Source organism: Eschrichtius robustus, chromosome 6 (assembly GCF_028021215.1).
Source record: "Eschrichtius robustus isolate mEscRob2 chromosome 6, mEscRob2.pri, whole genome shotgun sequence".
NCBI classification, from domain to species: domain Eukaryota; kingdom Metazoa; phylum Chordata; class Mammalia; order Artiodactyla; family Eschrichtiidae; genus Eschrichtius; species Eschrichtius robustus.
This window is the reverse complement of record NC_090829.1, coordinates 136,879,769-136,898,098: the sequence shown is the minus strand read 5'-3', so window position 1 is coordinate 136,898,098 and position 18,330 is coordinate 136,879,769. Positions and strand designations below refer to the sequence as shown.

The 18,330-nt window shown below is 45.4% G+C and overlaps 1 protein-coding gene across 1 annotated transcript in view; it reads left to right on the top strand.

The window, feature by feature from the left end:
• The first annotated feature begins 809 nt into the window (after positions 1-809).
• RCAN1 (regulator of calcineurin 1) overlaps positions 810-18,330 on the top strand; it is a 94,829-nt gene continuing 77,308 nt past the window's right edge. Inside the window, exon 1 of the mRNA XM_068547019.1 lies at positions 810-1,202. Within this exon, the coding sequence (XP_068403120.1) occupies positions 969-1,202 (234 nt within the window). The 5' untranslated portion in view covers positions 810-968. The remainder of the gene's footprint in view (positions 1,203-18,330) is intronic.

Here is an 18,330-nt window from a genome sequence, read left to right as displayed (position 1 = left end):
TATATAAATTTTGAACAATGATATAATGACTAATAAGCTAAAATCTAAAAGTAAGGTATTGTCGCAGGGGGGTGGGATGAATTGGGAGATTGGGATTGACATATATACACTACTATATATAAAATAGATAACTAATGAAAACCTACTGTACAGCACAGGGAACTTTACTCAATACTCCGTAATGACCTACATGGGAAAAGAATCTACAAAAGAATGGATATATGTATACATATAACTGATTCACTTTGCTATACAGCAGAAACGAACACAACATTGTAAAGCAACTATACTCCAATAAAAATTAATTTTAAAAAATAAATTAAAAAAGTAAGCTATCGTTAATCACGGTCTAGTTCAATTCCATATTGCGGCTATATCTGACAATATACGGTAAGAATCTAACCACTTGCCAAAGGCCATAGCCAGGACCATATCTCGTTTAAATCCCCCAAAGTTGGCCTATGTGCCTCAAAAACGTCACCCATGGGAACCACAGAAGCGCTGCCTCTCCAGCTATTAACCCTGCGCCCAAGACACTGCCTGGCGCCTTCAGCTGGCATCGGATGTCAGAAAAGCGGAACTGGCTAAAGAGACCTTTGCCCCTAACCAACATGGCCGCTCTGAGGCTTCAGGCTGAGGGCGGCAGAATGAGGATCACGTGAGAAGAATCCCAATCCTCTATTCGCTTTCTCTCCCGGACGGCGGGGGAAAATGACCCACGTGGGCCGGCCTTAAAGGGCCCACGGCTAAATCCGCCGGAGCTCCGCCCTCGTTGCCGGGCGGGCCGGGCGCGGAGCAGAACGGCGGCGGGCGGGGCCGGCACTCCGAGGCCGCGTCTCCGGGAGCCGTGGTGACCGCAGCCCGCTGCGACGCAAGCCCGAGGAGGTTAACCGCCCGGTCGGCGGACGGGAGAGCGCGAGGATCCCGCGCGAGCCCGGCACAGCCGGCGGGGGCGCACGGCCGCGGGGATGGAGGACGGCTTGGCCGGGCCCCGGCTCGGGGCGGCGGCCGAAGCGCGAGCGCGGCCCGGGGTGACGCTGAGGCCCTTCGCGCCGTTCTCGGGGGCTGCCGAGGCAGACGAGGGCGGCGGCGACTGGAGCTTCATCGACTGCGAGATGGAGGAGGTGGACCTGCAGGACCTGCCCAGCGCCACCATCGCCTGCCACCTGGACCCGCGCGTGTTCGTGGACGGCCTGTGCCGGGTGAGGGCCGGGCGGGGCGGCCGTCGGGTGGAGGGCGGACACTTGTTGCCGGGAGAAGGCAGCGCCGAGGTCCGGGCCGGCCCGGGGCAGCCTCTCCAGCCGGGCCGCCGGCGGGGCGGGAGGCCACCCGCGGGGACACGGCGACGTCCCCGGCCGCCCTGCCGCGGTCCCCTCTGGCCCGGCTGGGGTGGGGGCGCGCTCCCCGAGGTCCCGGGTCCAGAGCACCTGCCGGGCCGCGCGCTGCGCGCCCAGGGGCTAGCCTTTCACCTGGGCCGGTAACCTCCTCCTAGCGACGCTCCTGACCCCGGGTGTTAACTCGGGTGGGGAGGGGGGCGACGTAGTAGGAGACAATCGGAGGATGAATTAGCTCCCCGAGCGGCCGGGGAGCTTGTATCGTCACCTTGGGGCTTGGACCGTGCCGGGCACTTACTCCTTTGAGGAAGGGGTCGCCTCATTCATGGGGAGGAGGAAACAGACGTTGAGCGGCGACGTGACTCACTGTTACAAACAGGACAGCGTCTCGGCATTCTCAATCTGCACGCCTGGAAGGAAAGCCAATGTTTGGGTGAGGATCCGCGGTTGCTCATTATCCTGCGCTTGGCCAGTTTTGGTGGAATGGTGTTGGGGGGAAGGGGCCCATTTTCTAGGCCTTTAGGGTATTTAGTCTGGAATCTTGCTCCCTGAAGGGGTGACAGGAGACACTCAGTACAGGGAGAGTTGGATTTTTTTTTTTTTTCTTCCAAATCCCCAGGGTTTGGACACGTTGGAGGGTGAGGGGGGCAGGTATGAGTAACCAAGGGTGGTGGGGAGGAGGCATTTGTTTGGACTCTGCAATTAGTGTGCAGAATAAAATTTGGACAACGTAGGCGTTGCAGAATAAAGCCTGTCTTTGAGAGAGATGCCCCATTAGGAGAGCAGCTGTCAAAGAAAGTGCTGCTTTCAGTGCTTGGCTCTGAGTCTGCATTTACTGTCAATGAACTGTAGTCAAGGCGGCTGCCAAGAGGAACACCACTGTGGAACAGAGAATGGTGTGCTTAAGACCCATTTATTTATAATGTATAGGCTCATCTACTCTCAGGATTTACAGTGGCTGTGTGCTTAGATAAGGTTCCATGCGTGCTTTCTAAAGGAACTCTTGGCGCAAATACAGGGTCTCACTCATTTTACTCTCCAACCTTTTCTCTTCTCGAGGCTAAGGTCTAACAGCATATCAGGTCTCTTTCTTAAGGGTCCTAGGCTTTCATGCTAAAGAAACAAGATCAGATCATGTAAGATGCTTGTTTGCCTAGCAATTCATAGTTTTACGGTCTTCCCAGTGTTGGGGACCATCCTGAAATTGCTTTGTCTGAAATGTTGCCCCCTTTGGTAGCTCTTCATTTTAACAAATGTGTGTTGAGATTCTGTTGTGAGCCAGGCACTGTTCTAGGCTCTGAGGGCACAGCAGTGAATACAATAGCATTCCTGCTTTCAGGGCTGGCATTTTTGTTGGGGGAAACAGACAGTAAACAAATACATATCAAATTTGTCAAGAGGGGTTGGTGCTATAGGAAAAAGTTGGCTTTGGAAGATGGGGGGGGAGGGGAGGATTGCTGTTTTACATAAAATGATCAGGAAGAGGCTTACTCACAAGGTGCTGTTTTGAGCAGAGGCAATGGGCTAGCGTTCATTCATTCATTCACTCATTCATTTATTCTTCTGCTGTTTATCGAATGCTTACTATGTTCCAGGTACTGTTTTAGGCCCAGTGGATAGAGTGGTGAACACAGTGAGCTCCCTGCTTATGTACTAGCGGTTGAGGAAGAGATAGACAGTCAAAAAAAGTAAGTGAACAAGGTGATTTCAGATGGTGGTCAGTGCAATGCAGAACATACCCAGGATGATGTGATCGGGAGTGACCAAGGAGAGGAGAGGGACCGGGTAGTATCAGTCAGGGCCTAACAGGGACCCTATGGTGGTTCAAGAGGTTTTGATGAAGAACTGGTTAATTGGGGCAGGACTGAGGGAGTCAGAGGGAGTGCTGGGAGGAAGTCGTATTGCTGGAACCCTAGGAGAGTAGCCTCCTGGCAGGAGCTACAGACGTGGAGGGATGGAATTGAGATGCTGAAGCCATGAGTTGCAGGTAAGAAATACCCCAGCTTGCCCCAGCTTTCTGATCTCGTTGGCAGAGCCCAGCTGGCAGCCAGGAGGCCAGGGAGTTCCAACCAATGCAGTCCGTAGGTGGGGTCAGCCTTCCAGGGCCCAGAGAAGGGTGGAGAGAGCAGAGAATGGCTCTGGGATCAGTGCAGGTAAAGAGGACGTGCGGAGAGGGTCAGCATGCGGCCACTTTAGACTGAGTGGCCCCAGAAGGCCACTCTGCACGGCTTGGACTTGGCTGGCAGGAAGAAGCTCCTCATGTAGATTTTGTGTGGCCGGCGTCCAGGCAGAGGGAATAGCGAATACAGAAGTTCCAGTGCAGGGATGAACGAGTGTGTGCAGAGGGCCCAGTGAGGGCAGTGGTGGTGGCCGAGGTTGGCGCAGCCGGGGAACGGTTCCACGGGAGCCTGGAGGCCCTGGGAGGGATTCGGATCCTGTTCTAATTGCAAAGCTAGGTGGAGAATGTCTTTTGGGGAAGGAGGTTGGGTGGGCAGGAGAGGAAGCAAAGAGGCCCCTTAGGAGGCTCTTGACTTTGGTTGTCAGGGGAGCTGTGAAGGTGTCTGGACTAGGGTGGAGACGTGGGAGACAGCGCCTGTCCTCTCCATTCGGGGGTCAGGAGCCTCAGAATGCGGGCAGGGGGAGCTCTGTGCCTTGGTTGCCCATCTGCAGGGTCCTGCAGAGACCGTTGGTAAGCCTTCCAGTAGAAAGATAAATTTCTCATTTAGCTAAAACCACTCCTCCAGGTGGGAAGATGTGGCCTCTGAGATTTCAGTCTGACGGCCTTATTATTTTGAAGGCCATTCTTATTAAAGCTGGAGTGTCCCCTTTGGGTGGTGTAATGAAAACATGATTCTACTTCAGGTCAATGGTATCTCACCCTTGAGTAGGCGGACCATTGACTGCATTGCCAACAAAAGTCCGTGTGCTGGTGGTGTGGCCATACCCTCTCTTTAACCAGTCTGTTGGAGGATCATCTGGGTGAGTGATGGTGTCTTAACCTGTTAGGGCTACTGTAACAAAATGCCACAGATTGGGTGGCTTATAAACAATAGAAATTTATTTCTCACAGTTCTGGTGGCCAGCATGGCTGGGTGAGGGCCCTCTTCTGGGTTGCAGACTTCTCGCTGTGTCCTGCCATGATGGAAGGGATGAGAGAGCTCTGTGGAGTCTCATTTATAAGTGCACTAATCCCATCGTGAGGGCTTCATCCTCATGGCCCCTAATCACCTCCCAACAGCTAATACCATCACCTTTGGGGGTGAGGACATCAATATATGAACTTGGGGGAAACACAAACATCCAGATGGTGGCAGATGGTGTGAAGGAAAAAGGCTACGTCAGTGTTCTTTACGTGTGTTCATATCAGTCTCTAACCTTAATTTTAAAGTAAAGAAAGAAATTGACCTGAACTGCCAGTTCATTCGGGAGTTTATATTGGAAGCCCGTTTTCTAACTATAACAGTTGGATCTGATATGTAAAATTTGTTTTTGTTAGCTGGATCATCAAATTATTATAAATAATTTATAATTAACATGTTCATTAAATGTTTATCCAAAAAATAACTGCAACTGTATCGTCATTCATTTCAAGCAATATTATTAGAGAGATTCACACCATTACAAATGAATGAAAACTTTTATTAAAATAAGATTATTTTTTGTTGTACAGATATTTGCTTAGCATATTCCATTACTGTACTTTTTGTGAACCTTTTTTTCTTTTTACTGAGAAAGCAAAGCAGTGCTTTGAACCGGTAATTACATGTGCTTTGGATTGTTGGCAGTGGTTCGTTGGTTCCCTAGAATAAAGGTTCATTCAGTTGCCACCAAGCTAACCAGAAATTTAGAGTTCTCAAAAAATATTGTTAGTTTCCAGGCAGTAGGTATAATTTCATAGAGTAATGGAAACGAATGCCATTTTTCTGTTGTCTGAGACATGAATGTATATTTGATTGGCAGAGCTCTGCCTGTGACTAGCTCTGCTAGCGACTCACCTTTCTTAAAACAAATGCCCACATAAGATTTATGATACTGGCATGACTTTCTTTTCAAAACATGAAATAGTCTAATAAGGCATGAAAGGTGGTTGAGGGGTGTCCTTAAATTCTTTGTATCAGTGAAGACCCCTGAGAAGCTCCCATGCCCAGGCCTCTGCAGACCAATTCCAGTCTCGGGGGCTGGGAACCACCTGGAAAGCTCCCCAAGGTGATTCTGATTGGGAGCCAAGGTTGCGGACCATCGTCTAGCCAGAAGGGGTCTAGCCTGACCAGAGTCACTGTTGTATCGTGAAAAGATTATTGAATAATTGATCATTGGTTCCACTTTCAGCCCAGATCTGTGCCTTGATTTCCTCTAGACCAAAATGGGAGTCAGGCCCCTAGTCGGGAGCCTCCCTTCTCCTAAGCGCCGTTTGACCTTGCAGCCGGAAAGCAGAATGGCTGGCCGTCAGCCTGAGAGCCCAGCCTTTGGGCGGGTGACACATGAGATAAGAACACTGACCTGAACGTGGGGTTGCCTCGTGGCCTTTCTACACGTCCTCTCGTGCTGCCGCTTGCTCTCCATCAGACGTCAGATCCCGGACTCGTCCTCCCAAAGCTTGTATTTCGGTAGACAAGATATCACTCAGTAGTAATTTGATGATTGAAATGTTTGAAGCTCCAAGGTGGCACAGCTGAGATGCATAGTTTCCGCCCGTGTGGTTGTATATGCTTGGCCGTGTATCTGCTTGTTCCCATCACAGTGTGTTGTAGAATGTGACATTCCAGCAGGATAGTAACAGTTGGGGGTTCTATTACAGTGTAACATCCCCGCCTTCCTAGGCCGTTTTCACTTTTCATCCTAGTGTCACAGGCATGTGGTTTCTGAGACTTAAATTAAGCATAAAATTTCCCCTTAAACCTCCTCAAGTGTGGAGAGATATTAAACCCAATATGGTATGGTTTCATTTATTTGGGAAAGTTCAGAATGTTGTAAGTTTAAAAAAAAACAAAAACCTGCATATTATATATGTGCGAAGTTTACTTTAGAAGTTATCCACTATTTCCCTAATTTTAGAATTTCTGACTCTTAAATAAATCTATCTATCTACATATGTATATATATATTTTTAACGTCCGTGAGGGTCTTTTGATCTCTCCTCTCCACTTCCCTCCCTAACAAGGGTTTGGTCCCCTTTTCAGCACCATCCGTTGCTCAAAGCATTTCTTCTTCAGTAGCAATAGCTTTCAACGATATTGCCAGCAACTCCCAAGACAATTACATAAGGGAGCCAAAAAAAGAAAAAGAAAAAAAAAAATAGGCTTTGTGATAGAATAGCTAAAGCAGAGGCTGTTTGATTCCAGTGTTTATATTTCAGGCTCTATTCTTTCCTTCTTTCCTTTCTAAAAATGTCATCAGATGACACAGTCTACTCTTTTGCATACATGCCACTGAGGGGCCTATTTGCCCTGTTCTGTGAATGCATCACTCCCGTTACAGTGATGGCAGTTGTGCACTCATCAGTGTGTGTGTTGGGGGTAGGAGCGGGGAAGGGCCTCCTCCGTGTGCATTTTCTGTGCACAACTGTTAGGACCCATTTCAAGGGCCGAGGGGGAGTGCCGGTCGTTTGAAATACAATTCAGTTGTGACAGAATTTTTTCCTTTGTAGATATGACTCACTGTCCAAACATGGGGACGCTGACAGTTAATGAGACAGTAAGTGACTCTGCTCTGTTCTCTGAGCAGTGATGGGCTATACCATGGCCGTAGGAAGTAAAAATAGCTCTTCTACCCTTCTTGGGCAGAACAGAAGCATTTTTAAAATTGAACATCAGGAAAATATTAACGCCCTTAATTCAAACTTTGACGTGGAAGAAAGGGTTGGCTTCATGTCATGTAGATTTCAGTCACTGTAGAAATCCTTTATTTGATTTAGTTGGTGTAGAGTGTTTTTGTTTATATTTTTAACCTCTAAAGATTTCATTGGGTTTAATATGCTCACATTCCCCTTTGAAGTGTGTCCGTGAGGAGGCAATGCAGCATGATAGTTAAGGGTATGAATCTGAAGCATACCTTTACCGCTAACACCAGTGTGACCCTGGGGAAGCTATTTACCCTACCGTGCCTTCACTTCCCTACCTGTAAAATGGAGGCGCCAGTAGTACTAACACCTTATGATGTACATAAAATGCTTGTCCCAGGGACTAGGACATAGTAAACACATAATGTAAGTTGTGTATTATCTACTGCTGTGTAACAAACTAACTCAAGACTTAGTAGTTCAAAACAATAAACATTTATTATCTCACAGTTTCTGTGGGTCAGGAATCCAGGGATGGCTTATCTTGGTGCTTCTGCCTCAACATCTGCAGTAAAGTACCAGCTGCAGTCTCATCTGATGGCTCAACTGAAGGAACGTCTGCTCCTAGATTCACTCACGTGGTCTTTGGCAGGATTGCATTTCTGGTGGGTTGTTGGACTGAGAGCCCCAGTTCCTCAGTGGCTTTTGGCTAGACGCCCCCCTCAATTCATAGCCACACAGGCCTCTTTGTAAGGCAGCTTACAACCTGGCCACTGGCTTCCCTCAGAGCAAGGGAGAAAGGGCATGCAAGATGGAATGCAATTCACAGTCTTCTTATGACCTAATAATCTCAGAGTGATATCCCACCACTTTTACTGGATTCTCTTCATTAGAAGTGAGTCAGTAAGTGCAGCTCCCACTCAGCGGGGTGGGGGGCTTACACCAGGGCGTGAGTCCTGGTAAGTGGAGATCGCTGAGCCCATCTTACAGGCTGCTGACCACAGTTGCTATTTATTAGTACATTTTCTTCCTTGTAAACTTTTTTGACTTCTTGGAGCAGTTAATGTTCAGAAATGTTTATGAAGGTGTTTTCTCATCTGATTTTTTAAGCTTCAGCTCTATAAAGAATACAGTTTTAGACTCTACTACTTAACATAAAATACCTCATTGATAGGTTTATAGCTAGGTTCATAGCAAAGGCTGTCAGCCACTACACTTCTGAACCAAGAGCTCAGGACACTAAAGCTTTTTTATGTTGAGAAGGTTCAGTACTTTTCCTTTCATTACTAATTTCAGCAGGTGCAATGTGAAGTTCCCACGTGTAATCATAATTAACACCACAGGAAGAGGTGTTTGAGGTTGGCCTGAATTCAGAATTAAAAGACAAAAATGTTATTTGATTCAGAAAGCTAATTTTGGATTTTTTTCATGCGACATAACAATAGCTTGTTTTACTTTATTACCTTTATAATTTTTGTTAATTTTTCTGCTTTACTTTACAGATAATAAAATAGTTTCTATTCATTAATGTGAAGTGCTTTATGTGTAATATATATCATTTCATCTTTTTATAAGAACTCTATGAAATAGGTACTGTTATTCCCATTCTGTGGACCTGGAAACTGAGGCCAGAGGAGGCCAAGTAACCTGTCCCAGATCACATAGCCAGTAAGTGCTGGCCCTATGATTCAAACCTGGTTTTAACCAACTACAAAACCTGTGCTGGAATCATCTTGTATGCAGTAATGCACATGAATTTTTCATATCTTTCACATCTTATTTAAACCCTAGGATATCTCTATGAAGAAAGTGCTTTTATCCACAGGAAACTGAGGTTCATATGAGTTATAACTCTATTATTCTCTAAGCCACTTATTTATATTTAACAGATCTATTTGAGTGTTTTTTGTACATCAGTGGCAGCCCTGATGATATTCTCGTATTCAAGCGGAAGGCAGTGCCTGGGTACTGGAGTCAGGCAGACCTGGATTTGAATCCTAGCTCCATCACTTCACTCATTCATTCATTCATTCATTCATTCAACAAGTATTTCTGAGGGCCTCCTCTGTTCTGAGCACTGTGCTGGTTGCAAGGCCAGCTGTGGGACCCCAGGTGAGTCAGTCAACCTCCCCAGGCTTGGTCTCCCCCGTCGCAGAAGGAGGACAGTAACCCCTCCCCCACAGTCACGATGAGGTCAGGGTGAGGGGGGATGAGGTCAGGGTGAGGGGGCCGCAGCCCTTGGTGAATGACAGATGCAGTCTATCCCTTTGTGAGGCTCACAGGCCAGCAGGGAGGACACACACTTTTTAAATTGTGTGTGTTATGTAAATATAGCCAAAGAGCTTAACAGATCCATAACAAACCACACATCCTTGGGTAAGATATTCACCCAGACCTCAGTTGCTTCATCTATGAAGTGACCGGGTTGAGCTGGGTCATCTCAGTGAGGTCACTTCCAGCTCTTCTATCAGGGGAGCGCTTGCTCCCCTACAGACCTTTCCCAGTAGGAATTGACTCAAGAAGAGAATTTTTCCTAGTGTGACTCTAGTTCTCTTCCATCCAGCTTCCCAGCCTTCTACCTGCAGGGGAGACAGAACTTTACCTCTGTCCATTCTAGGTTTTCAGCTGTGGCTCTTTAACAAAAAGATGGATCACAGGAGAAAAACAGAAGTCATGAATGCGTGCAGCACATGTCAGGTGGGAGAACCCTCATCGTGACGTGGAGGCTTAGAACTTGGCTTACGTAGCCTCTTCAGCAAAGAATAAATTGATAGAGAAATGGCAGGAGGGAGGAAAGCAGTTTCAGGCTTCCACGTGGCAGCACACTGCGGGGAAGTAAATACGTGGGAGGGAACTGATGGGTGCGTTTGCAGATTCCTCTGTAGGAGTCTGGAGTCATCTCCATTAAAAGGGGCATTTATATCCCACCTATAAGCAGAAAAGAGGGACAAGATAGAGCTTTCTTGCATATGTGCTTCATAATTGCATTCAGCTCCAAATACCTTTTATGTCAGAGAGGCATATTTGGGGGGTGACATTCTGGTTTCCTCCATCCCCACTCTCGTGCCTTATCCTGCACTGGTCCGTGGGAGGCCTGTCTGCTGGTTTGTGGGAGAGAGGAGGTAAATTCCAGTCACTTACACTTGTGTCTGCAATTGGTCTTGGAAATTTCACCGATCCGAGAGGAACCTGTGTCAGAGACGATCTAACTGACGCCAGCGCCGATTCTGTCCAGTTGCCATTTGAGGGTTTGCCAAATATATGACCTCACAAAGCCGGAACAATTGAGTGAAACTTTTTTTTTTTTTTTTTAGTTTTTCCATTATTGGGAACTTTTCCCAATCGCCCGACAGCTATTTCTTATTGATACGGTGACAGTATGTCCCAGTTTGTCCATCTGGTTCATGCCTGTTGTCCCGGGAAGGTTACTAGTAGTCCCCTCCTTCACTCTTAAGTTTGGGTGATCAATTATATATGTAGTTAGTAATTAAACAATTCAGGGACTTCCCTGGTGGCGCAGTGGTTAAGAATCCGCCTGCCAATGCAGGGGACATGGGTTCGAGCCCTGGTCAGGGAAGATCCCCACATGCCGTGGAGCAACTAAGCCCGTGCGCCACAACTACTGAGCCTGCGCTCTAGAGCCCGGGAGGCACAACTACTGAGTCCGCGTGCCACAACTACTGAAGCCCATGTGCCTAGAGCCCGTGCTCTGCAACAAGAGAAGCCACCGCAATGAGAAGCACGCGCACCGCATCGAAGAGTAGCCCCCGCTCGCCACAACTAGAGAAAGCCCACGCGCAGCAACGAAGACCCAAGGCAGCCAAAAATTAATTAATTAATTAATTAATTAAAAAAGAAAACAATTCATGAGAAGCACCCTGTTTACTTAGCACATACTGTTCGCCAAATATTTTATGTACATCGTTTCATTTCATCCTTCTTTCAACCTTCCAAGATAAATACTATATTTGCCCATTTTATAGATGTGGAAGGCTTCTGCTCCCTTTGCAAAACTAATCAGCACACAGAATCCCATGGCAGCTGGGCGTCAGACTCCGGGCACAGCTACAGAACCGTGGCAGAGAGGACCTCAGGCTCAAGCCTTCAACTTCTCCAAGGAGGAATCTCAGAGCAGTGGTCACAGTTCCTCAGGGGAGCTCACTAGATATTGGCAGAACTAGAATTTTCTCCCGGCCCGCTGGTTACGCTGCTCATCTAATTTCCTGTGAAATGATGTCCTCACCTGCCCCAAGTCCCACCCCATGCAAAGAATCCGGAGCATGAGACAATGAGGAGGACAGCTAGAGTCCCGTCAGCTGAAACAGGCAGCACTGTCTCCTGTGCCACCGTTAGGGGGCTGCTGAAGAGCAGGGTACCTATGGTCCTTCCTGGTGGGAGGGCAGAGGAGGCTGTGCGAGAGCTAGTCCGGGGCTGTGCAGACACCAGCGCCTGCCACCAGGGGGAGGTCCCCTCACATGAGTTCTGCGATGGAGTCTGGTGGTTGGTTGCCTTCGCCTTTATTTCAGGCATCAAGGACAGAGCGTGCGTTTTCGGAGGGAGAAGTCACTCCCTGTGCTGCAGAAGAAGCTATTATAATGATAAGTGTGTAGCTGGAACTTTAAACTGGAGAGACACCCCCTCTCTTCCATTCTCCCAGCAGAAAGCCAAGGGAGGGGACTCTCCCTGCTGCTGGGCAGTGGGACCCCCTTTGGTTAGAACAGGAAACAGGGATGCTGTGCTCGCCTCAAAGAGTGACCCTCTTTCACTGTGCCTAGTACACATCTGTGACATTCTCTGCCCCGTGCTCTGATTTTCTGTGACTTATTCGGACGGTGACACAAATGATCAGCATAAAGAAATATAAAGAGGGAATTCCCTGGCAGTCCAGTGGTTAGGAGTCAGTGCTTCCACTGCCGGGGGGCCCGGGTTCAATCCCTGCTCGGGGAACTAAGATCCCACAAGCCAAGAGGTGTGGGAAAGAAAAAAAGGAAGAAAGAGAAAGAGAGAGCTCACTCAGATGAAACAAACACTTCATTTCAGAGATAAGGGGAATTTTCTGAGCTGTCTTCAGCTATTAGGTTGCTATGGAGATAACTTTTAAAAGGCAAAGCTTGTGCTGGTACATTGGTCGTCAGCCCCGTGTGGTGGACCCCTGTCCTCGGATGAATTACCTACTGCCCAAGCCATGTAGTGACAGTATTCTTCTGGGCTGGAGTCAGGATTTGGGGGGATTCGGGTAGATCTCAGCTCTGCTCTCAGAACCACCTTTGCGCCTAAGCTGCAGATCTTGGATGGTGATGGAGAACCCTCAGGTCTGGGTCAGCAGTCTATAAACTACTAAAAACAGACCACTCATCAGCAAAACTCACTGGGTTATAAGCCGTTCATGAACTGGCCTGGAGACCCTTGCAAACGTTTGGCAACATCAGGGTTGGTTTGTATCTGTATCTCTCTTTCCGGAACAGCCCAGTCCAAGATATATCTTTCAAACTCAACCACCTGTTTGACCCTGACACAGCATTTCCAGAGTGGTTTTCATTTTTAAAATCAGTTCTGAATTTGTGTATTTCTTCAAAGTGATTCATAAATTCTCAGGGGGCACTTTGACCCTAATGTGCTCTGTTATTCAGTTCTCTCCTTGACATATATTTGGGAAATACCATTAACGGATCTTAAGATACTTTGTAACCTCCACATTCGGAGTATTTCAGTTATTTACAACATGTTCAGGATAATGACCTGGTCCTCAGCACCATGAGCCTGCCTGAGACGGTGGCACAGGTGAGGTGGATGGGGATAGAGAGGTTGTATGCTGAGGGGATGACTTCCTGCATTTATTGGGAGGTAGTTGTGCAGAGGACAGAATGGAGACTTGTGCTTCAATTCGTGGCCTGGAATGAAGCAGTAGCAGCTGGGCCATGGCTGAGATTCTGAGCACATTCTTTATCTTATATCATAAAACAAGGGCTGGGGGGTGCTTCACCTTACTAGGATGCCTGTGATAATTAAATACAGCAGGACAGTGTTTGTGATAGAAGCTGAAGGCAGGAGATGCCCTGAAATGATTTATTTAGTCTTAATCAAGGACTTCGTTTTAATGTCATTGATTATATGGCTAGAGATTTTATATTGAGTAGCCATTTAATTTTTGTTTGTCCATTTCCTTTTCATTTCCTTTCTTTTCCTCCTTTGTTTTCTCTGCACAGGGACTACATTGGCAAGATCACCTACTTGTAGGTTTTCTTCTTGCTTGCTACTTATCTTATTTTTATGGCTTAGCTGAGAGTGAAAATGTATAAGAGAATATGCATATATTACCTGTGAGTGCCCACCTTCTTTGTGGACAAAGACCTACCTTTCTTTGGAGTTGTGCATGTTAAAAAGTCAGTAAGATGCAGTAGTTAGGAGGGTGAACCCCTGAGCCAAGTCAGTCTGAATTCAAATCCCAGCTCTGCCAGCAACTAGCTGTGTGACCTTGGGCAAGTAACTTAACTTCTCTGTGTTTCAGTCTCTTTGTAAAATGGGGTAATAAAAGTACCTACCTCTTGGGGTTGTGAAGATGAAAAGAGAGCATATAAATAAAGGGCTAAGAATAATACCAGGCTTGTAGTAAGTGTTTTGTAACTGTTAGCAATTTTATTTACATGATTATTAAAATGCAAAGACTACGGTATCTGTATTGCTTACTGCTATAGTCCTGTGCCTAGGACAGTGCCTGCCACATAGTAGGCACTTAAATATTTGTGCAGCAGTGGAAGTAAAACACTAACATAAAAATAAAAGTCTTGCTCTTTTAAGTTCATTAAATATTAAGCCTTATTTTCCCAGGAGTAGTTTTAGGCACTTCCAGAAGTTGCATAAATTATCTCAGGCCAGAAGGCTCTGCAGCTTTAAAATCATGGCAGTGATTGTGTGTGTGTATGTGTGTGCACGTATGTGTGCACACACACATGTGTATGAAACTAACAGGCTGAGATGTTGCTGAACATTTAGAATGCATTTAGAGCTGTATTATACCAGAAGACTAGCATGGCTTGTTATCACCTGTAATGCTTAGAACATCATGTTTTAACGTGAATGAGCGTTGCTACAAAGTTGAAAACAAATTAAAAACCTAAACCCTTTAAAAAATAAATCTCGGAAAAAAAAATAAAAATAAAAAAATAAATCTCGGGCTTCCCTGTGGCGCAGTGGTTAAGAACCGCCTGCCAATGCTGGGGACACGGGTTTGAGCCCTGGTCCGGGAAGATCCCACATGCTGCGGAGCAACTAAGCCCGTGTGCCACAGCTACTGAGCCTGTGCTCTAGAGCCTGCGAGCCACAACTACTGAGCCCGCGTGCCACGACTACTGAAGCCTGCGTGCCTAGAGTCTGTGCTCCGCAACAAGAGAAGCCACTGCAATGAGAAGCCTGTGCACCGCGACGAAGAGTAGCCCCCGCTCGCCACAACTAGAGAAAGCCCGTGCGCAACAACGAAGACTCAACGCAGCCAAGAATAAATAAATAAAATAAATACATTTTAAAAAATAAAAATAAATCTCAATAAGATAATGGTTTTTACATAAAGTTTCTCTGAAGCATAAAGTCATTATTTATAGCAGTAAGAAATCCTAGGCTTCCCAAGCACAACTTTTTTTTTAAAAATCTGTAATTGAGAAATAAATGTCATGTTTGCTGGTGAGGTTTTCCCCTCCCTGCCTCCCTATTCTCTCTCTCTCTTTGCTTTCCCTCTTTCCATTCTCTCTTGTTGTTCTTAGAATGCCTTTTAGGGAATACACAGATCTTTTCAGAAATTCATTGTCATCTGCTAAATCCCATCTACCAGCCAGCCTCTAGCACCCTTGATAGAAGGAGGCTGGTCATTCTTTGCCAAATCTCGTCCTAAGAGGGCAAAATCAACCTGTGATCTTCTTATCTCTGAATGCTGCCCTGTTTTCCACTACGTTGTACCAGGAGAGGTGACCTTCCTGAATGAAATGCATGCTGTCTGCTTAGTACTCAGCGGCCTGCTGTGCTTTTAATTAAATGAACCAATCTTTAAAAACCCGAGTCTTAGCCCCAAAGCAGCATGGCACTCACAGTCTGTCCCCAGGTCAGACATTCCAGATGGTTACATCATAGGGTGGCACCAGTGGGGACTGAAGATTGGATCAAGGGGCTTTAGCATGGTGTGATCTGGGCTCATAGTTCTTCGAGCCATTTCTCTGTGCTTTTGGTCCAGGATAACTCAGCCCTTATCCAGCCTTCTACCCAGAGAGTACAGCCATGACATGCTGACTTTAGCAAGAAGTTACCCACCATTGTATTACGTCTACACTGTGCTGGGGTATGTGTATATTATGTCACTGGGGAAAACTTTCTGAAGATCACAACTCATAATGAGTATTATTTGCTGAGTACCAACTATGGGTTATTACATTTGTCTAGATTGCTGTGTGCTTTGAAGAGTAATTCATTATAAACTTTTTATTTGATTGTTAAAGTGTTAACTAAAAATTCCTCATCCTTTTCTCTCAACCTGTTTCTTAAAAATAACCTCTAAGTTTTATGTGTACTCTTTCACGCATATTCTATATATGCCATGTGTATATATTTATAAATATCATATTACATATACTCTTTTGCTACTTGCATTCTTTTATTTATTTATTTATTTATGGCTGTGTTGGGTCTTCGTTTCTGTGCGAGGGCTTTCTCTAGTTGCGGCAAGTGGGGGCCACTCTTCATCACGGTGCGCAGGCCTCTCACCATTGCGGCCTCTCTTGTTGCGGAGCACAGGCTCCAGACGCGCAGGCTCAGTAGTTGTGGCTCACGGGGCTAGTTGCTCCGCGGCATGTGGGATCTTCCCAGACCAGGGCTCGAACCCGTGTCCCCTGCATTGGCAGGCAGATTCTCAACCACTGCGCCACCAGGGAAGCCCTGCTACTTGCCTTCTTAAAATATTGTGGACATCTTCCAACAGACTCAATGGAATCTGTTCTTTTGATGACTGCCTGGCATTTCATTATAAGAATGTAACATAATTGAACCAGCAATTCCTACTGATAGACATTTAGTTTGTTTCTAGGTTGTTGTTGTTTTTTTCCTGTTGTAAACAATGTCACAAGCAGCATCCTTATACACGCCTCCCCGGGTATCCATGGGGGAGCAGTTCCATGACCTGTGGATACCAAAATCTGCAGATGCTCAAGTCCCTTATAGTAAATGACATAATATTTGCATATAACCTATGCATTGTAAATGCTCTGTAAATAGCTGTAAATGCTATGTAAGTAGTTGCTGGAGAACAGCAAATTCAAGTTTTGCTTTTCAGAACTTTCTGGAATTTTTTTCTTCCAAATGTTTTTGATCCATTGTTAGTTGAATCTGCAGGTGTGGAACCCGAGGATCCAGAGGGCCCACTCTACATGTATCTTTGTTTACTTGTGTAAAAATGCTTGCAAAATACATTTCTAGAAGTGAAATATCTGTGTCAAGGGTATGGCTGTTTTGCATTTTGATAGATACTGTGAATTTGCTCTCCTGAATGTTTATACCAATTTATATTACCACCTGCACTGCATGACAGTTCCTCTTTCCCCACATTCTTGCCAATACAGGGGATCATAAATCATTTGGGATCATTGCCACAATCTTTGATAAGTGAAAAATAGTATCTCTTTGTTTTAATTTGCTTAAGGTTGACCATCTTTTATTCATATTGGTCATTTGTTGTTGTTTTTGTTTTCCTGTAAATTGATTGTTTATATCTTTTGCTATTTTTGTGGTAAGTTTTCATCTGTATTTGTGAATTTTTCAGAGTTTTGTTGTATATTAAGGAAATTGTTACTTAATCACATATATTACCAATATTTCCCCCAGTTTGCCATTTGACTATGGTGTTTTTACCCCACAGACATTTTTATCCTTTTTATTTGTAGTTCTGGTGTAGAAATTTTGCCTTCCTGTTTTCTGGGCTCTTAGACCTAGAGAGTCCTTTCCTGGGCCAAGATGTGTAGGCATATGTTTTCTTCTAGTACTTATACATTTTTATTTGTGATGTTTGCCTTTAATTCCCTGGATATTTTGGTGTAAGGAGTAAATTCGGTTTCTGATTTGCTTTTTTGCATGTTACTTGCAAGTTCCAAATCCTGCATATTTGAAATACCACCTAAATGCTCAAGTGTTCTTGAATCAGGGCTCTTCTGTTCATCTTTTTGTCCATTTCTGAGCCAGTTTCATACTATTTACAGTGGGGCTGATTCTCCCCCATTCTCTCTTTCAGAATTTATTTTCCTGGCCAGTTTCCTTTCCTTATCTCCTTCGCAAACTTTAAGAATCATTCTGTCATTTCAAAGTATCCTCTACCCCCCACAAAGAAGGAAAACAAAATGCAACAACCAAACCTGTTGGTATTTTGAGTGAGATTGCTTCGGGTTTGTAGTTACTTCAGGGGAATTGACATCTTTAAATATTATGCTCTTATAATGTTGTTCTACTTATTTAAGCCATCTTTTATGCCATCTGTACAGGTTTGACGCTTTCCATATACATATATATTCTTCACATAGATCACCTATATATTTTAGTTTGTTTTAGATATTTCAGTATAAATATTTTTATGTAAGCTTAAGACATGTATTAAAATATGAGATGTCTTTTCCATTATACTTACTTTTACTTTCATATAAAGGAAATTGTTTCCTGCATATTAATTTTGTAAGCATCTGCCATACTAAAGCCTCTTACTGTTTCTAATGTTACAGTTCATTCTTCTGCATTTTGCAGGTATTAAATCATATTGTCTGCAAAGAGTGATGATTTTGCCATCTTCTTTACAATACCTGTTTTATTCTCTAATCCACGTGGCACTTTGACAGTAGATCATAGCATTGGCATATGGCATCCTTGTCTTATACCCTGCTTTTACGGGAAATGTGCTAGTGTTCTACCATTCACCTTAACCTTGGCGTGGCAGTGTGGCATTTTAACTCACCTTTCTTCCGGTGTCTTTGACAAATACTTTCCTGTCCTAGACCTGGTTACACACAACAGACACATCCAGCTCTCTCACTGCTTTTTTGTAGGCTCTTACCTAGCACTCAATTCTCCTTTTAAAGAAGTGACTTCAGCCTTTCGGCCAGAACCGTCATCTTCCAGTAATTCATCAAAATGACCAACACAAAGGGAAAGAGGAGAGGCACCTGCTGTAGGTTCTCTAGGCCTCCTAGAAAACAT